The 21,233-nt window shown below is 40.2% G+C and overlaps 1 protein-coding gene and 1 pseudogene across 1 annotated transcript in view; one reads left to right on the top strand and one right to left on the bottom strand.

Moving 5' to 3' along the window:
* Positions 1-21,233, bottom strand: part of SND1 (staphylococcal nuclease and tudor domain containing 1) — a 421,931-nt gene that overhangs the window by 217,640 nt on the left and 183,058 nt on the right. The window contains exon 12 of the mRNA XM_043589426.1: positions 15,297-15,397. Coding sequence (XP_043445361.1) covers positions 15,297-15,397 — 101 coding nt within the window. The remainder of the gene's footprint in view (positions 1-15,296; positions 15,398-21,233) is intronic.
* Positions 17,121-17,449, top strand: LOC122486521 (annotated as a pseudogene).

Genomic DNA, 21,233 nt, shown 5'->3' with positions numbered 1-21,233 from the left:
CTGCACATTAGAATCACTATTCAAAACACCAATGCCAGGCCCTATGCCAGGCCAATAAACCCAGAACCTCTAGGGGTGAAGAATAGCAATTTTAGAAGAACAAATATGGGTACCTAGATTTTAAATATGGGGCACCATTACTTTTTTTAAGTGCCCCAGGTGATTCTCTCATATCGTTTTGAGAAAAACTGCCCAGAAAGGAAAGTTCAACTAATATATTCTTTTTCCAAATTTCAAGGGACCAAGAATGACCTAGCACAACTTAAAGCCCCGAGAATCATAAATGTGATGAAGAACCTGGCACTCCCTGAAGAATGAGAACCTAAGAACTATGGGCAAGCATAGACCAATTTTTGGAATTGGTTTAGGAACAGCAAATTCATCCCTATTGGTTCAACTTAGGTCACAGGAAGACGAGTAATGGGTCGTGAGAGCAACCAGAGAGAAGATTCCTCAGATTCCTCATCTTTGTCTCTTCAGACTAGAACTGCCCGTTGGCATGCAGGATTTTCTAGGCAGCTGAGATGACCAGAGGCCCCTCTAAAATGTAGGCATCACTTGGGGAGGGGGCAGTTTTCCGCCTTTCAGGGGAACAGGGACAAATAAGCAAACTCGTGGCCATTATGACAAAACCAGGCCTACGTACCCAGTTTATTATTAGCCTGACATTAAACACCACTTAAAAACAAAACAAAACCACCCGCCCACACAAACACATACCCCAAGACAGAAAATTACATAATGGCATCTGGAATGATCTGCTCTGACAGTGAAGGTCGAACCAGCCAAATCACAGAGGTCTAGTAAAGACCAAAGTGAGGATAGGGTAGCCCCAGAGAGTCATTTTCAAGTCCTCGGTAGTTCATGCGAACGTTGTGATACATAAACATTGCTTTGTTTACAGGAAGAAGTTCAAAAGAATACTGTAGGGTCTGGAAGGTTGTCATTCTGCTCTGAGAAATACGAAGTGACTAAAAGCAAAAGAGTAACTCTATGTTCTTTTACAAAGCCCAATCAATCTAAAGAAGTTAGAAAAAATTATCTTCGCATAGGTTGCTTCCTAGGGTGGAAGCTCAAGAGAAGTTTTGTCATATGGGTCAGAAGGCAAAAAAAGGCCCAGTAAAGAATTCCATTACCTGTCCCGTTATGGTTTATAGTCTACAGGAAAAGGCGAGTGGCGTTCTTGTTCCCCAGAATCCATTAGCAACAGGACCAGGCCCAATGTCAGTGTGGCTACAGTTTAGAATACAGTAACTGCTTGAGACTTTCACTGCATAAATAAAGCTTAGGACTTCTGCAAGTAAAAGTTCTAGAAATGAGGCTCCACTTAGAAAACTGAGTCAAAACCAAATTGTCTTCTGGTGGTCAACATTTTCCTCTCAGAATTAGAAGACATAATACTTTTTCACTAGATGATTCTTAGCTCTAGTATAAGCAACAAATGAGCCCCACAAAAAAGCTAACGGGTTTGAAATTTCTTCTCTCCTACCCTTCAGGGAGGGCAGGGTTATTCTGGTTCTTGGCTTTGAAATACAGTAAGCCACCACAAAGCCTTTGTGGTCAACCCTCACTCAAGGGTCTGATCTCGCCACAGCCACAGCCTGTGCTAAGTGACAAAGGGAAGAACAGTTTCAGAGGGAGGTTTTTGAGAAAGTGGTGACAAGAATAAATGCTCTGCATAGTTGCTTCTTAAAAGAAAAAGTGATTTTGCAAACAATGCCGAGATGATGGGGGCGGGTGGGTGCGGGGGAAAGAAGAGACGGTGTAAGAACCTTAATATAATTCCCCTTGCTGCTGACCTGATATGTGATGGTTTATAAATCACACTTTTAACACAATAGAAGCTCCCATTAAAGCAGTGGTCTGCTGAGTCACAGTTGACATGTAAGCAGATATATCAGAGATCTAAAAAAGCTGCATGTAAAAGCCACAATGGAAACTTGATAGAAGGCAGTCCCAACTTTCCTTAACCTGTTGTGAAGTTCACGCTGTTATTAAACATCTCCTAGCTATCATACACATTGACTTCAAAGATTCAGCTATTTCCTAATGCTCTCCAAGTTGTACTTGTTGTCAACATGTTTTTACTGATGGTACAAAAATTCACAAGGGCGTCACAACAGAGAGGGTCATTCAGTAAGTTCCACACAATATATAAAGTTCAGGAGAACTGTTCAGATGGGGGTATAGAATAGCACTTCCTAAAACACTTAAGGTTAGTAGCCCTCTGCCTTTTCAATCACTTCAGATATGCAGATCGGCAGATCACTACCTAGAGGACAGTACCCAGGTAGGTTGCTTGCTAGCACACCTCCTGATTTGAACAGCATTCTCTCTCTCTCTTTTTCTTTTCTTTCTTTTCCTTCCTTCCTTCCTTCCTTCCTTCCTTCCTTCCTTCCTTCCTTCCTTCCTTCCTTCCTTCCTTCCCTCCCTCGTTCCTTCCTTCCTTCCTTTAATGTTTATTTACTTATTTTTGAGAGAGAGTAAACATGAGGGGGAGAGACAGAGAAGGAGACAGAATCCAAGTCAGGCAGGCTCCAGGCTCTGAGCTGTCAACACAGAGCCCAACACAAGGCTTGAACCCACAAACCGTGAGATCATGACCTGAGACGAAGTCAGTCGCTTAAATCACTGAGCCACCAAGGAGCCCGGAAAGACATTTTCAATAAATTACCTTTATTAAAGGATAAATTGTATCTGTTTTAAACTTCTTGAAACATTAAAACTTACTTACTCACGAGTGCCTGGATGGCTCAGTTGTTAAACATCTGACTTCGGCTCAGGTCATGATCTCACAGTTTGTGAGCTTGAGTCCCACCCACATGGGGTGAGCACAAGCCCCGCTTTGGGCGAGCCCTACTTCTCTCTCTTCCCCTCCCTCTGCCATCTGGAATCCTCTCTCTCTCTCTCTCTCTCTCTCTCTCTCTCTCTCTGCCCCGCGTTCACTCCCCCCCACCCCCGCTCTCTCTCAAAAAAATAAAAATAAAAATAAAGCAAACAAACAAACAACTTACTCGTGAATATCACTTCTATCTTTATGGAAGTACTTATCAATCATTACTGGGTTAACATAGTACACATTTAAGATTTAGAGGAAAAATGGATGTAAGTTAGCCACCATGACAATTTAAAAAGTGACAAAAGAGATAAATCCGACCAAGTGAGAGAAGAGATAAATCCAACCCAAGGGCCTGCTGTGGAACAATAAAAATGGACTACTACAAAAGCTAAGGCATAATCCAATGAGGCATTTTGTTTCGGCATTTCCTATATCTTCTTTCACCTACTACGTAGAACATTCTGTGGAGTAGCAGTGTTACAAGTGGATGAGCTTGGCCAGGAAGAGTTGTAAAGACTAAGAAGAGGATGGAATATCAACGCTCAAGAAAAATCCTTAAGAAAGAAGTTTAAATGAAAACAAATGGCCAGAAGTGTGCAAGAAAGCACAAAGAGAGAGAAAGGAAAGGTGGTGCCTGGTTGGCTCGGTTGGCAGAGCACGCGAATCTTGACCTCAGGGACATGAGTTCAAGCCCCGTGTTGGGTGTACAGATTATTCAAACACATACTAAATAGAGGTGCCTGGGTGGTTCAGTTGGTTGAGTGTCTGACTCTTAGTTTTGGCTCAGATCATGATCCCAGGGTGGTGGGGTCAAGCTCTGTGTCAGGCTCCATGCTGAGTGTGGAGCTTGCTTAAGAGTCTCTCTCCCCCTCTGCCCAACCCCTGCTCACACACATGCTTTCTCTCTAAAATAACTAACTGACTAACTGACTAACTTACTTACTTACTTACTTACTTACTTACTTACTTACTTTTAAAAAGAGAGAAAGGGCAGAAGCCACTAGATACAAAATTGGATCAATAGTAACCAGTCCACTCTAGAAGCTTGGGCTGATGTGAGAACTGGTTAAGTCTTAATAAATACACTGAGCATTTTAAATGCATTAGTACATTTAATCCTCAAAACTACCCCATGATGTGTGAGATTATTATATCTAAATTATATAATAAAAAGCTAAGGTCCAACACTGGACAGCTATCCAGGAGCAGAGCTGAGGTTTTACTTCACATCTGTTCATCTCCAAAGCCTACTTTTATCACTTGCCTTAGACTTCTTGTCAGCACTAGGCAAAATAGTCAATTTACCTGTTCCTACACTAAATTCTTAAAAAATAACCAGCACTCAAAAGGAGTAACCCCCACACAATAACTATTATATTAGCATAACTAAATAATGGGTAATTTCCCTTCATTTTCTAAACTTTTAGAAACGTTACTATATTTTATTATTAAAAAAAAAAATCACTCAGAATGAACTGGAGCAAATCGCTGTTAAGCAGCATCACTACCAGGAGAGAGAAGAAATCTATAAAAAATCCAGTCCTATTTACCTTATCACTTTGTACTATGCTGGCCACGGGAATTATAAAGAGAAAGGTGCTAAAAAATGGCATATGAAAGACACAGGATCTTTGCTTATTGGTAACCATGTCAAATGTCCCCTCTCCTTATCACATCAATTGCATTATCTGAAAGAATAAAGAATGCTTGAGGGAGGTCAGAATGGCAGACTGAGAACTTATGTCCACATGACATTCTTTACAAGGTCCCACTGAAATGACAGAAAAGACAGATATGGACAAGAATAGAGCTCTAATGGTGCTAGAAAACAAGAAAGTGTGTTAACAGCATATCAGAAAAGTTTGCACAAATCCTGAAAGACAGAAAGCAGATGGGATCTGATTGGTGGAGAACTGGCAGCACCCCAAGGGCCTTTATTGACAAAATACAAAGCACCACAGTGAGGAGACTTTGGGGACATCATCTGAGCAATTAATCAGGACCTTCATTCAAAAGAGCTGGATCAGCCAGCCTCTTTCCTGTCCCTATGATGCCCACGAAGTTATTAAGAGCAGAGGGTTCTGACCCTTGGCAAATACCCAAGAAATAATCTACCGGCAAGTAGAGGCATTTCTTATATCACTACTTTTATGTGTGTTCCTGAGTAGTTCACAATCCAGGAAACCACCCAAAACTCCTCGACAAACAGGGCTTAAGAAGAAAAACTGGATTATGGGCAGACTACTTAAACCCGGTGGAACTTTCTAGTCCAAGTACTAGCAAAAACAACCCTAATATAAACAGGGCTACAGTTAAATATCTAATGGCAGAGTAGCCTTAAACCCCAGGGCTCTCCATCTAGAGGGGCTTTGTTTCCAATAGACACCATTATAATCACAATATAAAATCTGAATCAAGCTGTAGACTTCATTAATCCACTGTCAAAGACTGGAAGAAGAGTCTTCACAGCTTTTCCAACTACCCTTGCAGGGTGCTATCAAGGTTAACCAAGCAGAAAGCATAAAGGTTTCCGAAGACACTAAAGCAGTCATGACTTACACTAAAGGAAAACACTGCTGTAGATTTCTCAACTTCACATTCTGAGATTTTTCTTTGTATAAGTCTCTGTATTGCTAAAGCTCTCACTTTAAATGTGAGAAGGCTTACCCCTTATAGATTCAATATTTTAAACTATATGGGAATATTGTTTCTACACCAACACAATTTCAACATTATGCCAGTAAGAGTCCCCAGATTACCAAGGTCATGTATAGGACAAGTCACTTCACAGAAACACAGGTTCTAGAACAGAAGGTAGGTGACTTAACTGGCAAAGGACCTCTGCTGGAGGTTGTAGCCTTAAGAAGGGCAGAGGCACAGCATCTGACACGGTCAGACAAGCACATCACATCCCCTTCTCACCCTACCCAGTCAAGTACACGTAAGCTCTTTACCAGCCAAGGAACCCAGCGTTTGCTTTGACAATTTTAGCGGGGTCTGAAAATTGCCTGTTTCTTCTACGTTCCAGGTCCAAACACTTTCAGGCACCCCAAAGGAGGGCTGCCTCTGATACTTCCTTCTCACCTATGCCCTTTCGTAAAGAGATGCCTTGGGGAAGCAGGTAAATACACCTACAGAGGGACACCATGCCAACTCCCATCTGGTCCTTCCTGCATACATATAACTCAAGGCTCCCCAAATATTTGAGGATTTATGAGAGAAATGGAACAAAATAAACAGAACATTTAGTCATGGGGGATAAGTCAATGGAAGAGGGTTTTTAAAAATTATTTAAATGTTCATTTATTTTGAGGGGGGTGAGGGGCAGAGGGAGGGAGAGAAAGAGAATCCCAAGCAGACTGAGTTATTAGTATACAGACGGACATGGGGATTGATCCCACAAACTGTGAGATCATGACCTGGGCCGAAATCAAGAGTCAGATGCTTAAGTGACTGAATCACCCAGGTGCCCCAGTTTTTAAATTTTGAAATAATACTCTCAGAGACAGAGAAAGTATTATATTCATGGACTAAGAACAGGCTGCTATTAAAACACTTCACAAAAAATTTTAATATGAATGCTGAAATAAACAATTAAAATAAGCTAGGTTAAGAGAACAGTCTCTGTAAATTTCATAGCAGAAATTTCATTTCAGTTTTAGAACTACCAATACATTCCTGATATTTAACACAGTACTTAGTACATACCAAGCATTTTATAACTGCTTGATAAATGAACTAATGAGTAAGTAAATGAATGAGATGAATGAATTAAGGGTGTGTGTGAGGGAAAATATGCATGGCTGGTTGGTTAAGCAATCCAAAAGATAACATTGAAGACAGTTCCTTCTATATAGAACAAAATGCAAAGGAGGTCTTTAAAAAACGAAAGAAAATTTACACATATATGAAGCATAAGATACAATACTGATAGAATTTCCGGAGTCAGCGGCAAAAGAGAGAGAAAGAAAATAATTCAAGAAAGAATAGGAAAAAAATCTCCAAGTTGAAGGAAGACATGAGTGTTTTTGGCCCACTGAGTATGCAGGAAAAAGGACACACTAGAAATGTTTTAATAAAATTTTCAGAAAACCAAAGATAAACAGAAAATTGTAAAAGCTTCCAGAGACTGGAAAAAAAAAAAAAAGTTGAAGAAATGGAGATTTAAAGGAATGGAAATTGAATTCTCATAAACACTGATAAAGCAATAGAACAACGTGCCTTCATAGCTCTTGGGAAAACAGTTTTGAAGCTAGAATTTCATACTGAAACTAGCAATCAGGAATATGGACAAAATTAAGACATTTTCAGACATGCAGAAATTCAGAAACTTTACCACCCACACATGTAAAATCAAGGTTCTTCACCAAATGAAAAGGGACTACAACAAAAAGAAGGAACTGAGATACAAGGGGCAGGTGCATATGAAGAAGCCCAAAATGGAGAAAGAGACGGACATACACACATCAGAGACACACACACAGGGAATTCACTCATCATTTCCCTGGGGATATAATGACACAGGATTTCTTTGTGTGTGTGTCTTCTCACGCTATCCTACTTGAACCAACTTAAAACTGCTATGCAGGGGTAGGTGGAGGGTAAAATTTTTGGATCAACTTACAAGCAAAGCTTAGAAGACAATTACACTGACAGAAGAGAAAACAATAAATGCAAACAAATCTGAAATAGAAAAACTTTTTTTATCTTTTTTTAAATGTTTTTTTAACATTTATTTATTTTTGAGAGAGAGAGAGAGAGAGTGAGCAGGGGAGAGGCAGAGAGGGAGACACAGAATCTGAAGCAGGCTCCAGGCTCCGAGCTGTCTGCACAGAGCCCAACCTGGGGCTCAAACTCACAAACCGTGAGATCATGACCTAATCCAAAGTACGACGCTTAACCGACTGAGCCACCCAAGGGTGCCCCTTGAAATAGAAAAACTTTTAAAAGGAATGAGGAGTCAGAAAAAGGTAGCATTCTAACTCTGTAATCTTTCAGAGGGGGAAATACTCTGTAAAGTTAATCAGAAACAGTAACTGAACTTTATAGAATTCACTAATGGCAAAACTTAAATAATATAACAAAATTGGGGGTTCAAGGATGGAAGTAACAGTGCATTCAAAAATATTCATCTTTTAGGTAAGGAAGTAAATACATATGGCTTAAACTCAAACATTTTTTCATTGAAAGTTATAAGGATAACTGTTCCAAGAGTGAAAAGCAGACACTGCAAAGAAGTTAGCGTCTATACTTCTATGCAAGCATCTCTGGGAGGCAGTGGGGAAAGTCAGCGATGCTTTAAGCCCCAAAGCGAACATGCAGCAGGATGGGAACCACAGGGGAGCTGTCAGCATTCACAGAACTGTACGTACACTGAATGAGCCAGGAACTATAATGTGAGGAGGAAAAGGGCAGATGGGTGCCAGTGAGTAGTCACTCTAGCATCTCATTTTGTCTATTGACAAAATGACTTACTGATTCATCTAAAAATAAAGATATAAAGAGGAACTATGTTTCATTTTATTTTATCCTATTTCTGAGCAGTAAAGTCTCTACAAGTCCCTGGCAAAACTGAACAGAAAACAACATTTTCAGGCACTGTTTAAATAAAGTCACTTGTGTTCCTTAATGCAAAACTCTACATAAACAAGGTTCTGAGGGCAGCAAAGCCAGCGAATACCCACAAGGATGCTTGAGGCTGCACGAATCAGTGCCAAGAAATCCCAAGAAAGAAGAGCATTTGGGAGAACCTCATTGGGTGCAACTGTTTGTTGCTTCATTCGTTGCTATATTCCCAGTGCCTGGCACCCAGTAGGTGTTCAAATAGTCCTTGAATGAATAAACACAAATCTACTGTTCTTGGTAGACAGGTACAGGGAAAACACAGAGCTGAGCAATGGATTCTGCTGATTCAGATGATCCAAGGATTCTCTCACGAAAAGCTTAACTGAACTTCCATATAGAGATGAAGATAATACAGTAAACTGAAACCAAGAGGTCTTTAAAGAAATAACATTTGGCAGCATGAAATTTCCATAGATAGCCACAAAACATATGAGAGAGTGATCTGTCTGAAACTGAGTATTTTCCTGATTCCCACCCTACCCCCATTCCAATAGCTAAGGTCCTTCTTAAAGTGCTTTTATGAACCAGTCTCTTAAAATGATCACTATACCTGACTGAGCTAGCAGGAGACAGACCCAGTTATTCAACGATTTCTTTCCATGGTATTCTAAACTAAATGCCACAGAAGCTTCCAGTGTCTTCAGGATGGCGGATAGGCATACTTCTACCAAACACAGCAGAAGCAATTACACAAATCAAACAGCCTATGAGCTCCAGTAAACAATCTAACATATTTTTAATTGGGGGCGGGGGAGGTTAGGTGTTTCTAATTAAAGGCCCAGGGGGACCCTTATTCTGATGTGTCCCTTTTCCTCCATAGCAGGGAAAAATGGGGGGTAAAAAGCCCCCAATAAATCTGATAAAGTATAAGGAATAAATCTTGAGAAAAGGGATGGCAACCAGCCAGCTTCTACCTCATGGCCCAGTCAGTGACATGAATAAGGTCTCCGCACTTCTTCAGGCGCTAAAAGAGTGCCTTCGGGATGGTGCAGGCAACTCTTAAGTCAAAACCCTAGTCCTGAAAATAGGGTTTCAAGAGGCCACTTTCTTCCTATGGTTAGCCTGAAAGTCAGATATTAGTATGTTTTAAGATTTGAAAACTCAAGAGAGAGGAGGTTTGGTCTGATTGTGAAAGCCTTAAAGCTACAGAACTCAAGCCAGAAACGGTGGGGATTATAGGACACTTAATTCTCCTGTGGCCGAGGAAAACCAAACTAGGATTAGAAAAGGATTATTCTAGAAGAAGGACAAGACCTGACTTCAAGCTTCAGTCACTTAATAGAACACTTGAAGAAAGAAGTATTCCTGCGAACCAGAACCAAAGCCATAGAAAACCAGAAGCAGAAGTCTCATTCGCTACAAGTCTGACTGTCTGGTTTATAGAAATCTAATAACAGACGAGCTCTATCTAGGAAGAATCCAAAGAGACACAAAAAAAGTTCACAGGATGGCTTTGAGGCTGCTGGATGATAGTCACTAGAACAAAGCGGTAACTAAGATGTCCCAAGCCCAAAAGATCTTCGACAATACCTCTGGCAGCAAGGCCTCATACTTGTGTGGACATCAAGGGAGCAGTGCCTATGCAAGATTCAAAGACAGCACAAAGGCAGTGCAGGAAAGCAGTAGAGGGAAACATGGTTTCAAAAAGAATGTCAGGAAAAAAATCACCCCCCCTCGCCGCCAAAATGACATTGTACAAAAACAGGCATTTTCCAACTATTCCTATTGTACACTTCCATCTACATGCCATTCTTTACTTTCCAAAAACAGGTCATGTCCACGGTCTCCTACCATTGTGAAATACTTCACATAATGGAAACCACTGGGAAGTATCTTAATGGTACTGCATTTGCTGGACCTGTTACAATTTTCCAGGGTTGGAGTGGTGATAACTATTCATGTGAGTATGTGAGGTTTAACCCCTTAAGTTATATATTTTAGGTGCCCCCTTATAAACGTGAAAAATTTTTAAGACCTTTCTTTGAAAAGGTGACATGCAGAAAGAGGTGAGCAACTAGTTAATAGATTCTCATATGCGTTCGCCAAATTGGAGCTCCAAGTAATTGGGAAGTCCAGCACAAGAAAAGGTCACCCCAGAAAAATCTCACTCTTCAAGAAGGCTCTGACAATAAAGAAAGAATGAGATTTTAATCACTGAAGCTAATTACATAGAAGACTAAATCACAAGAAGAGTTATTTAAGTGTGTTAAATACAATAAAAAGTAATTAACAGGAAGCGCCATCTTGACAGCTTCATGTCACAAACCAGGCCTAAAAGGCTCAGCTAATTCCCAGCCCGGGAGCCGGGGAATGAGAAACAACTCGAAGTTTGATCTTTTTATTTTTTATTTAAACTGTTTTGATTAACAGATAACAACTCTTGCCAACTCTACAGTGACGTTAATCAAGAAAAAAATGTTAATCTATTAGAGGAATGATGAACCTCGTTTCCATTGATTCTCTAGGGGGCAAGAGATGGGAGAAGACTGTCACATCAGAGGTGCCTCACAGAGATCCTGTGACTCAACCTCCTCTCATACACCAAAAAGAAAAAGAGAAGGACTAGACCGAACCCTGTTGAGGATACAGACAATTCACACACTTTAGCATGTGAAATACACTTAAAAATCTGCTTTGAAATAACTGAGAGCAACTCCATCTCATCTGCCTCCTTCTCCTCATTACCCTACAATCAGCAGCTTGAGAAGCTCTTCCACAGCCAGAGCCCAGCTGATCTCTTGAATAACAGGAAAGCCTCTAGATGTTAAGAAAGCCCACATGTAGGTGTATAAGCCTACAGAGGATAATTCTACATTGTTACAAGTTTGAACAAAGACTGTCTTTCCCAGACAGCATTACTACAGGAGCTCCCCTAACCTTCCCTGAACTGACCCACAAATTCTAGGATTTCAGCTGATGCCAAACAGAATGACTGAGGACCACTCAGACACCTGTGCACTTCTGTCCCAACCTGTTGAGCCATTTGTTTCTGTCCACAAAACTATATATACTGGTTATGCTTGTTATTTTTAATTATGTACTTCATCAAATATTTTGTTAATTGAAATATGAGTACACAAAAAAACATGCGTTTATGAAAACAGCTGAATACTTTGAAAAGGTTCAATAAGATGAACGGCTTTAAAATGGTTGCAAAATAAATGAGGGGGATGTAAAACACGAAAATCTAGGGTTTGATAATCAGTGTTTTCAAGTACTCCTTTTTTATTAATGTTTATTTATTTTTGAGAGAGAGAGAGTGCAAGCAGGGAAGGGGCACACAGAGAGGGAGACACAGGATCTGAAGCAGGCTCCAGGCTCTTAGCTGTCAGCACAGAGCCCAATGTGGGGCTCGAACTCATGAACTGCGAGATCATGACCTGAGCCAAAGTCGAACGCCTGACCTACTGAGCCACCCAGGCACCCCTCAAGTACTCCTTCTAAAGAGGGAACTGTGCAATTTTTCATGTTATCAAATAGTTGATCTACTCTTCCCATGTATCAAAGATTCAGAAATATATGCACATTTTAATGTTTTAAATGAAATGAAAGTATTTTAGATTAAAAAAAAAAATCCTTCTCAGGGCACTTGGGTGGCTCAGTTGGTTAAGTGTCACTCTCTTAATTTTGACTCAGGTCATGATCTCATGATTGGTGAGATCGAGCTCCACATTGAGCTCTGCGCTGACAGTGTGGAGCCTACTTGGGATTCTCTCCCTCTCTCCCTGCCCCTCCCCTGCTCATGCCTTCTCTATCAAAATAAATAAATAAACTAAAAAAAAAATCCCTTCTCTAGCCAATGTTTTTGAATAGTTAACCATTACACTCAGAAGACTGTTAGTATACCTAAATTCTGAATAGAAGCTGAGTATTTGAATATTATTATTTATTCATACAACTTTTGTACAATTTTATTTGGATTGACTGCCAAAGTACAGAAAATGCAGAAAAATAATAAAACACAATCAAGGCAAAGGGAAAATAAAGAGAAGCTATGAGTACGACTGAAACATAAAAAGCATAAGAAGCATTAAAATGTTCATTTTCCAGACATGACCTATCTTTAAGCAATGATGTCCCAATAACCAAACAAAAAATGAAAACTATCTAATATAACTTTTCCAGTAATGATTACGTAACAAGAAACTCAGGGCTCAACAGAAATAAGTGTCCCAGGTAATGAGACATCTAAGTATTCCTGTTATGCTTCATAAAGGGATACTCTGCAATACAATAAATAATTCAAAAATCTATTGAAACTCCTACCATATGTTGAATACTAAGACTACAAAAGGGAATGTAAATGACAAAAATCCCTATCTTCAGGGAGCTTACTGTCTAGTGAGAGTTTCTCTCCAAAGTATCAGTAAATCTCAGTTATTTCCCTTGAATGCACACCAGTAACTGCTTCACAAAGTGTAGTTAGTAGAAACAACTCTATAAAGTAACTCATAATGCTTCCCAGGCACCCTGCTTAGGGTGATCTTATCCAAGGAGACAATTAAGGGACCCAGAAGAATCGACACACTGGTCAATACTTTGGTAAATCATACAAAAATAGTACTTTTTATATTCCAGTTACAAGAACTGAGAGGTAAAGTCAAGGTTATCATCTCTGCCAAGAACCTGAAGTACAGACAATCTTTCCTGTCAATTAAGACCAATCAACTTGTGGGGGCACCTGGGTGGCTCAGTCAGTTGAGTGTCTGACTTGGGCTCAGGTCATGATCTCACAGTTAGTGAGTTCAAGCCCCACATCAGGCTCTCCGCTGTCAGCATGGAGCCTGCTTCCAATTCTCTGTCCCCTCCTCTCTCTGCCCTCCCCAACCTGTGCGCGTGCGCATGCTTTCTCTCTCCCTCAAAAAATAAACTTAAAAAAAAGAAAGAAAAAAAAGACAATCAACCTGTGTTGACCAACCAAATCGAAAAAAAGGCTGATAACTTCTTATGAAGGCTTAATTACAGACCAAAATCTTGGCTAGAACAGTCACTTAGCCTTTGCAGAGGGGCACGTTAGCCTGAAGGAGTAATCTCCAACAAAGTCAAGATCAACACAGTTGAAACCTCAAGGTGTCCTGGCATGGAGCATGCCCATAATACCCTACTATGGAATTTTTAAACTAGCTGTTTCAAACTGTCCTGTATTTAAAAAAAAATCCCCATAACACACTCAGAATATGTAAATTTTTGAGAGAGGGTGCATGCACATGGAGGGGCAGAGGCAGAGAGAGAATCTTAAGCAGGCTCCACAACAGCAAAGAGCCTGACACAAGGCTCGATCTCTTGACCCTGAGATGATGACCTGAGTCAAAATCAAGAGTCAGACGCTTAACCGACAGAGCCACCACCCAGGCATCCCCAGAATATGTAATATTTAAGCAGTGTAAATTTACTTTAAAAATACACCTCAGTGGTAACTAAATGAAATAATCCACTTTAATGGATTGCTAAAATGAATGGAAACCATCTACCAAAAATAAAGGTGTGCATTTCTACAGCAGTGATGCTGTTGTTTTTACCAGTAATTAGATAATAAGAGCTGTTATCTACTGAGGTGATTCCTCGTGACAGTTAAAATTTTAACATATAAGAATACTAACTTTCCAGCTCTCCATAGTAGAGTAGCATGCACGTAACTCCTAAGAAGTGGTGACAAAGTGGCAATAATCATTACTGCAAGTTAAACAGGCAGAAAAATGACCAAACTATGTCCCAGTCTCTCCCATTTCAAAATCATCTTATTTGTCAAGATTCTGCTAACAAAACATGTCACTTGTGATGGTGTTAAGGTAATGACAACAAAATCCTACACTGAGTTCCTCTCCACGAAGTCTCTGATGGTTGTGTGAACAGTAATGTTTACATAAATACAGGAGTGATAACAATGGCTAAAAAATAGTTATTTTCAAGCGTGACAGCACGAATGAGCAGAGAAGGCTCCTATTTGGTAGGAGAGTTTGTAGAAGGTAAATTAGCTACAAGGTCCTCTCTTTCAGAAGAATGCTGTGGCTTAGAGGTGTTTCTCCTAATGGGCTCCATTGTACTTTCAATAAGACAATCCCTGTTTTGAGAAGAAACCCATTCTTTTCTTCTCCTCCACTATACCCCCGTAAAAGAGAAGAAAAATACCAGTTTGGTAACAAACAGCATTTAAGATTGTTAACTAGAGATGGAAGCAATTATCATGCTGGTGTATTTTATGCAGAGTAAGAATTACTACTGGGGACTGACTGTTTTAATATTTATTGTGCAAGCATGGCCCAGCAGGCTGCAGGCTTCCTTCTTCCCCCATCAGATACCTCCCTTTAAAAACTGTTCATCAACCAAGTTCCCAAGAGACTCTGGAATATAACAGGATACAGCCAGCACAGAAGAGAAAGAAAGTCCCCATCATCTACTGATTACAGACATCTATATAAAGAAAATGCCCAATGAACTCTTCTTTTTCTTCTTCTTCCCCTCTCCACCCCCCTTTTCTGGTCCATAATTGAACTTCCTAAACTAATGTGCAGATAATTTTTCTACCTAATGTCAGATAGTACCTAGGGCCTGACTGACACTCAATAAATGGCATTATTAATAGTAATAATATATGCTACATAGTGCCAAGCACACAGAGCCCAATAAATCTTAAATGACAATAATGAAAGAATATGATTAGCTAATGAATGATTATAAAATGCTTTGCAAATGTAAAGTGCTACACAGACATAACAATTATAAACCACTGTGTTAAGAGCAACAGAAAGGAAATGAGGGAGGATAGGAAGGAGACACTTAAATGAGCACAACTCGTAGCTGTGGTTGAGCCCCTGCCAGTTACAACACTCACATTCCTCCAATGGTAACGGTGGCACATGTCCGCTCTGAAAAGGCAGGCACCGTCTCTGTGGCTGGGCTGGCTGGTCTAATGTAGTCCACAGTCACATTGACCTGAAAATAGAGAAGCAAGGGAGTTAAGGTTGAGAGTTTGCAACACAGCTCACTAGCAGTCAGGTGGGCCTGCCTAGTTGTCAAGGATCACCTCACTCAGTTTTTCTGGGATTAACATTTTAAAAAATAACAATTAAAAGATAGCTGAACCACAGGCTGGGAGAAAATATCTGCAAAAGTCTTTATCTGACAGAGGACTGTGAAACAAGATATGCAAAGAAGTCTTAAAATTCAACAGTGAGAAAATGGAACAACCTGATTTAAAAATGGGCCGAAGACCTGGATATCTCACCAAAGACCTTCAGAAGGCAATGATGCTCTACATCACCTATCACTCGGGGAATACAAATCACAACACTGAAGAGCTAGAGCTACATTAGGACTGCCAAAATCCGAACACTGACAACAAATGCTGGTGTGGCTGTGGAGGAGCAGAAGTTCTCATTCATGGTTAATGGGGATGCGAAACAGCACAGCTACTCTGAAAGGCAGTTTGGTGGTTTCTCACAAAACTAAACATATTTTACCATATGTTCCAACTATCACATGCCTTGGTATTTATCCAAATAAGCTGCAACTTATGTTCATACAAAAACCTGCATAAGCATGTTTATAGCATCTTTACTCATAACTGCCAAAATCTGGAAGCAACTAAGGTGTCCTTCAGCAGATGAATATATAAATTAACTGTGGTACATCCAGATAAAGGAGTATTATTCGGCACTAAAAAGAAAGGAGCTATCATGGTATGAAAAGACATAGTGGAATCTTAAATGCATATTACTAAGAGAAAGAAGCTAACCTGAAAAAAGCTACATATCATATGGTTCCACCTATGTGACATTCTGGAAAAGGCAAAATGATGAAGACAGTGAGATCAGAGGTTGCCAGGGGATAGAGGGAAGAGACAGGGAAAAACAGGAAAGGCACAAGGGGATTTTTAGGGCAGTGAAACTATTCTGCATCATACAATAATGATAGATAACATACCATTATACCTTTCTCAAAATCCATGGAATGTAGAATACTGAGAGTGAACCCTAAAGTTAAAATACGGTCTTTAGGTGATGATGTATCAATGTAGGTTCATCAGTGGTAACAAATGTAGCACTTTGGTGGGGGATAATGATAGTGGGGAAGGCTGTGTAGAGGTAGGGCATATACGGGAACGCTCTGTACCTTCTATTTTGCTATGAACTTAAAACTGCTCTAAAAATTTTTTTTTTTTAAAAAAAGGTCAATACCAAAAGAGAAAGTCAAATGGCAAAACATTTAAGGTCCCACGGAAGTTACATTTGACAGAGAAGAGGTTGGCCATATTCCTGCAGGACTCCTAGATAACATTATGTAAAACAGTTCTTTAACCTTTTCAACACCCCTGATGATCTGTTTTCTAAATATGAAATGTCTCTACAGAAAAACTGCACATAATTTCAGCCTACCATAACTACTCTAGAACCAAGTTAAGAAACATTAAGGAGAACAAACAAGATGACAATCACAAGGATGCTTGGGACTGGTATCACTGCATGTAAATAAAATGACACAGCTAACTACACTCAGTACCAAGAGCTGCAGTTAGGAAGTTTTGAGGGGGAAGGCTTGAAGGGACCAGAAAATTTTTTTAATTTTGAAAAAAAGATACGCATACAAACAGTTTAGGGTGGCCCCACATTCCATCCGGCAGCTCTACCTTCAGCCGGGCATGGCACATAAGACCACAATGTCGGGACCCAACAGGGAGCTGGGAGCGCCAGTGGAGGCAGGTGCAGAAGGTGAGGACAATGGCTTCGGGGAAGCAGAAATATGCTGCCATTAACTCCACCTTGGACCAGATCCAACTCCTGTCTGGACCACCTGGAGGAGAAGGACCACCTCCACAGCTGTCTCCAGAAGCTACCTGAGTCCATCTGGCAGACACGCCCTGAGTTCCAGACACAACTCGGGTAGGCTCCTAGCAATGTCAGTCCCTCGACCCTGGGAGCCCCCACCCAAACCCAGCCCTGCCTCCTTGGACTAAGCTCTGGCCTGGGCACTCACCACCTGGCTTAGTTATTCCTTTAAGGGCTTTCAGGCCCGCTGGTGGGTCTACCTGCCTGAGCCACTCCCCACCACCTGACATCCCTTCCTGGGGTCAGGTGTGGGCCTGCTACCCACATGCCTTGCCTGCCTGCCTGACCAATTCCAGGGCACTCCCCACTCTGTCCAGGCCAGGTCTTGAGTGTCCTCATTAAATGAGTCTCCAACACCAAAAAAGTGAACAAACACAACAAAGAGATTAGGAAGCTAGGAACCTAAAATGAGAAAGTTGTTTAATCCTAATATACAATATATGGATACAGACATACCGAGCAATGATCTTTCTTTATGAAAACTTTTAAGAAGAAGAAACAAGTATGTGGTGTCCTTTAACAAACATACAGGGTCTGGTTTATAGAATTAAGATATATACCTGGTTTTGGCCATGGCCAAGGTTTATACATCTGCACTGCAAATACATTGGATCAAGCATCCTGAAGCCATCCTCACGGTCAGAAAGTCCAGAATCTTGTTTTCTAAACATGTCTTTAGTTCTCACTGATCAGCTTGAAGACAGCATATTGCATAGACCTCAAGTTCAGCTCAGTGCTGGTGAGCACCATTAAAACCCTTTCAATCTGTCTGTTCCTCAAAAACTCATTTTAAAAATGAATACGGAAATTTTGAAAAGGACAGCTGCCTCAAAATTCGGACTGTCAGATCACTCACTTGAATGCTCCATCTAATAACGGTTTAAAAGCAACAGGGAGCCCTACTGGAGAGAAAGCCAATTAAGGGCTGAAGGTAAGGTAAATCTTTCTTATGAGAAGTGCTGTCATAATACAACAACAGAGACAAGAAGAAGATATATAGAAGACTCCTAAAGTCAGTTGTATACACTGGAATTACTTCTAGGTCTCATCAACTTGTCGAAAGCTAAAGAGACAGGTAAATGTGAGGGATATGATCAGACGGGGGCAGGGCAGGATGGGTTCTAACAACTAGTACCTCCAACAAAGAGGGTTTTTTTGTTTTTCCCAACAAAGAGGTTTTAATAGTTTCCCTGTATGCAGCTGGTGAGAGTTAATACAGGCCAAGGACAGGCCAAGGAATGAGAGGGGCTACAAAAATTCATCCAGAAGGCCATATGAGTAATGCTGATGATGTTGGGGGAGGGGGGTGATGGTAATGATAATAAACAAAAACAAACACCTGACCATCTTCCAATTCAGAAGGCCAAAAGGCACCCTATCCCAAAAACAGTCTTTCAGGAAAATTAAGTGGGAAGACCAAAGAAAACTTTAATCCTCAATAAAATAAAGAATTAATAATTATATTCATCTCCCAATTTTTTCCTTTATCTAGAAAAAGAACTGAAAATACGAGATTAAAGAGCTCACTGGGGAGGCAACATTATTAAAGTAAATCTCAAATACAAATGAAGCCCTGAGAACAGCCCACAGCCAAGACACATACCTGCAGGCAGCTATGACAAACCAAGATTTAAAGTCAATGTGTAATTAGCATTTATGTCCCTCTCCTGTGGATACCGAGATCTATTTCTCTACCTTGGAGCCATCTCTAGATACTCATCACTGACTTGTCAATCACTTGAAAAAGAGCCACAATTTCAACAGTTTCAATTAAAATTGTAAATCTTAGCAAGGTCTTTAACTGAATAAAAGATAACCTAAGTTTTGTGCTTGTGGGTTGAGTACATACGGAACGGCAGGAGTTAAAAAGTAGCAGGTTAATGCAGACAGGTTCCTCATTTTTCAAGCAAAGGTACTCCTAGAATGTTTAGTATGCAAGTATTTTACACGTTCCCAACACAAAAGGGCCTGGTCTCTGATCTTGGAGCAGTGACTCCAAGGAGCCCTAGGCTCTTGCTTGGTTCTCTTATAAAAGAGTCCCATCCCATCTTTGGGTCTCCCTTTTTCACCTGGAAAATTAAACCACTGGGTTAGAACTCTAGAGTATCACTCAACTCTCGGATTTCAAAAGATAACTTAGCCAGTTATGGTGTATACTATGGTGTTTTCTTGGACCTTTGTAATTCCTACCTTACCTTTACTACAGTAAACTGGAACACATAGATTGTAAGCTCCAGGAGAATGCAGGCCATGCCTTTTACTATAACTGTTGTTACAGGGCCTGTACAGTGGCTGGAGGGTATACTGTAAACAAATATCTGTTGTGTGAATGGATATATGTAGTCAGGAGCCCTTTCAGACATAAAATTCTAAAGAACACCTTTGAAATGAGCAGGTTCAGTTTTGAGGACCACTTTGTCAAGTTGTTGACCTTTCTGGGGTTTTATATAACAAATTGCCTGGGTGGCTCAGTCGGTTAAGTGTTCGACTTCGGCTCAAGTCATGATCTCATAGTTTGTGGGTTCGAGCCCCGCATCTGGCTCTGTGCTGACAACTCAGAGCCTGGGGCCTGCTTTGTATTCTGTGCCCCCTCTTTCTCTTTGCTTCTTCCCCACTAGTGCTCTGTCTTTCGCCCCCTCTCAAAAATAAACATTAAAAAAAATTTTTTTTAATAAAAAAACAAAACATGGGGGAGAAGAGTATTTTGAAATCGGGATGAAGCTTTAATCACAGCCCCTCCTCTAACAGGTTAAGTAAGCAAAATACATGTAGTGTCCCATATTATTGGTTTCTCAAAGATGTTTTCAAAGAAAAGCAGGTAATCTAATTTGATTCATCCTTAGTCCATTAGATTGTGGAATTTTCCTTCAAAGGAATTTCAAGGACCTTTCAGAGGAATGAAGATGAAAACTTAAGACCAAATTTAAATCACAATCTTATAAAGTATGGAAGTAATTTAGTTCAACAGAATAGCTTTGGGCCACACCTAAAGAATTCTGAGGATCTATGGATGCGTATTCTTCATACATCTGATCTCTAAAAAAATCAAATTAACCAAAGACCTTCACAGGCCTTATGATGGTGATAATGAAATGACAAAATGACAAAATCTGAACTATGTATAAAGGATAAAGAAGGGAGAAAAACAACTGCATATCTACAACATTTTGAGGTCACAGCCTGAGTTTAGTATTAATATAAGGCTGTTATATAAGGCTCTTTTGCATAATTACCATATAATCCCGCCCACTATTCCACACAGCCAATCATAAATTCACAAAGAGCCATAATAAATACCCTGCCTCTGGAAATAAGCTCTTAAATGACCCATCACTCTCATGACAGAATTTCCAGGTAGTTATGAAAAGCTTCTATGAACCCCAGAAAAGACAGTATCATCATCTGGGCAAGTCCAGCTGATGCACCTGGGAGAGAAAAGTAAGTAGAACACTATTTTATACAGCTTAAATAGGAGCATGGACTCTGGAGTCACCAGGCTGGAAAGGTTTGGTTCCCAGCAATTCTACATAAGAGTTGTGTGAATTAAGATAAGTTACCTAACTTCTCTGTGCTTCAGTTTAACATGGATAACTCTGCCTACCTCACAGTTACAGGAAGAAATGCATTCGTATACACAAGGCATTTAGAACACGGCCGGATTCCGAGTAAGCTCTATGTGTCAGTTATTTTCAGATAAACACGTACTGATGTTCTTAGAGGAGAGCCTGGCACAAAGTAAGTGCTAAATAAGTGTATGTGAGATAAATAAATACATGAATACATACATATATGCATAAATAAGATGCATGTTGACTGAAATCATTAGACTATTGAAATCATTAGGTAGAAAGGCTCAATTAAATATACTTTTCTCCTTAAGGAGCCACAGCAAACAAGAATATGTACTTCATACATATTCATCCCAACTTAGAGATAAGTAGGGC

This window comes from Prionailurus bengalensis, chromosome A2, assembly GCF_016509475.1.
Source record: "Prionailurus bengalensis isolate Pbe53 chromosome A2, Fcat_Pben_1.1_paternal_pri, whole genome shotgun sequence".
In the NCBI taxonomy this organism is placed as follows: Eukaryota; Metazoa; Chordata; class Mammalia; order Carnivora; family Felidae; genus Prionailurus; species Prionailurus bengalensis.
Note: the sequence above shows the minus strand (reverse complement) of the source record. Positions and strands in the feature narration are given on the sequence as shown.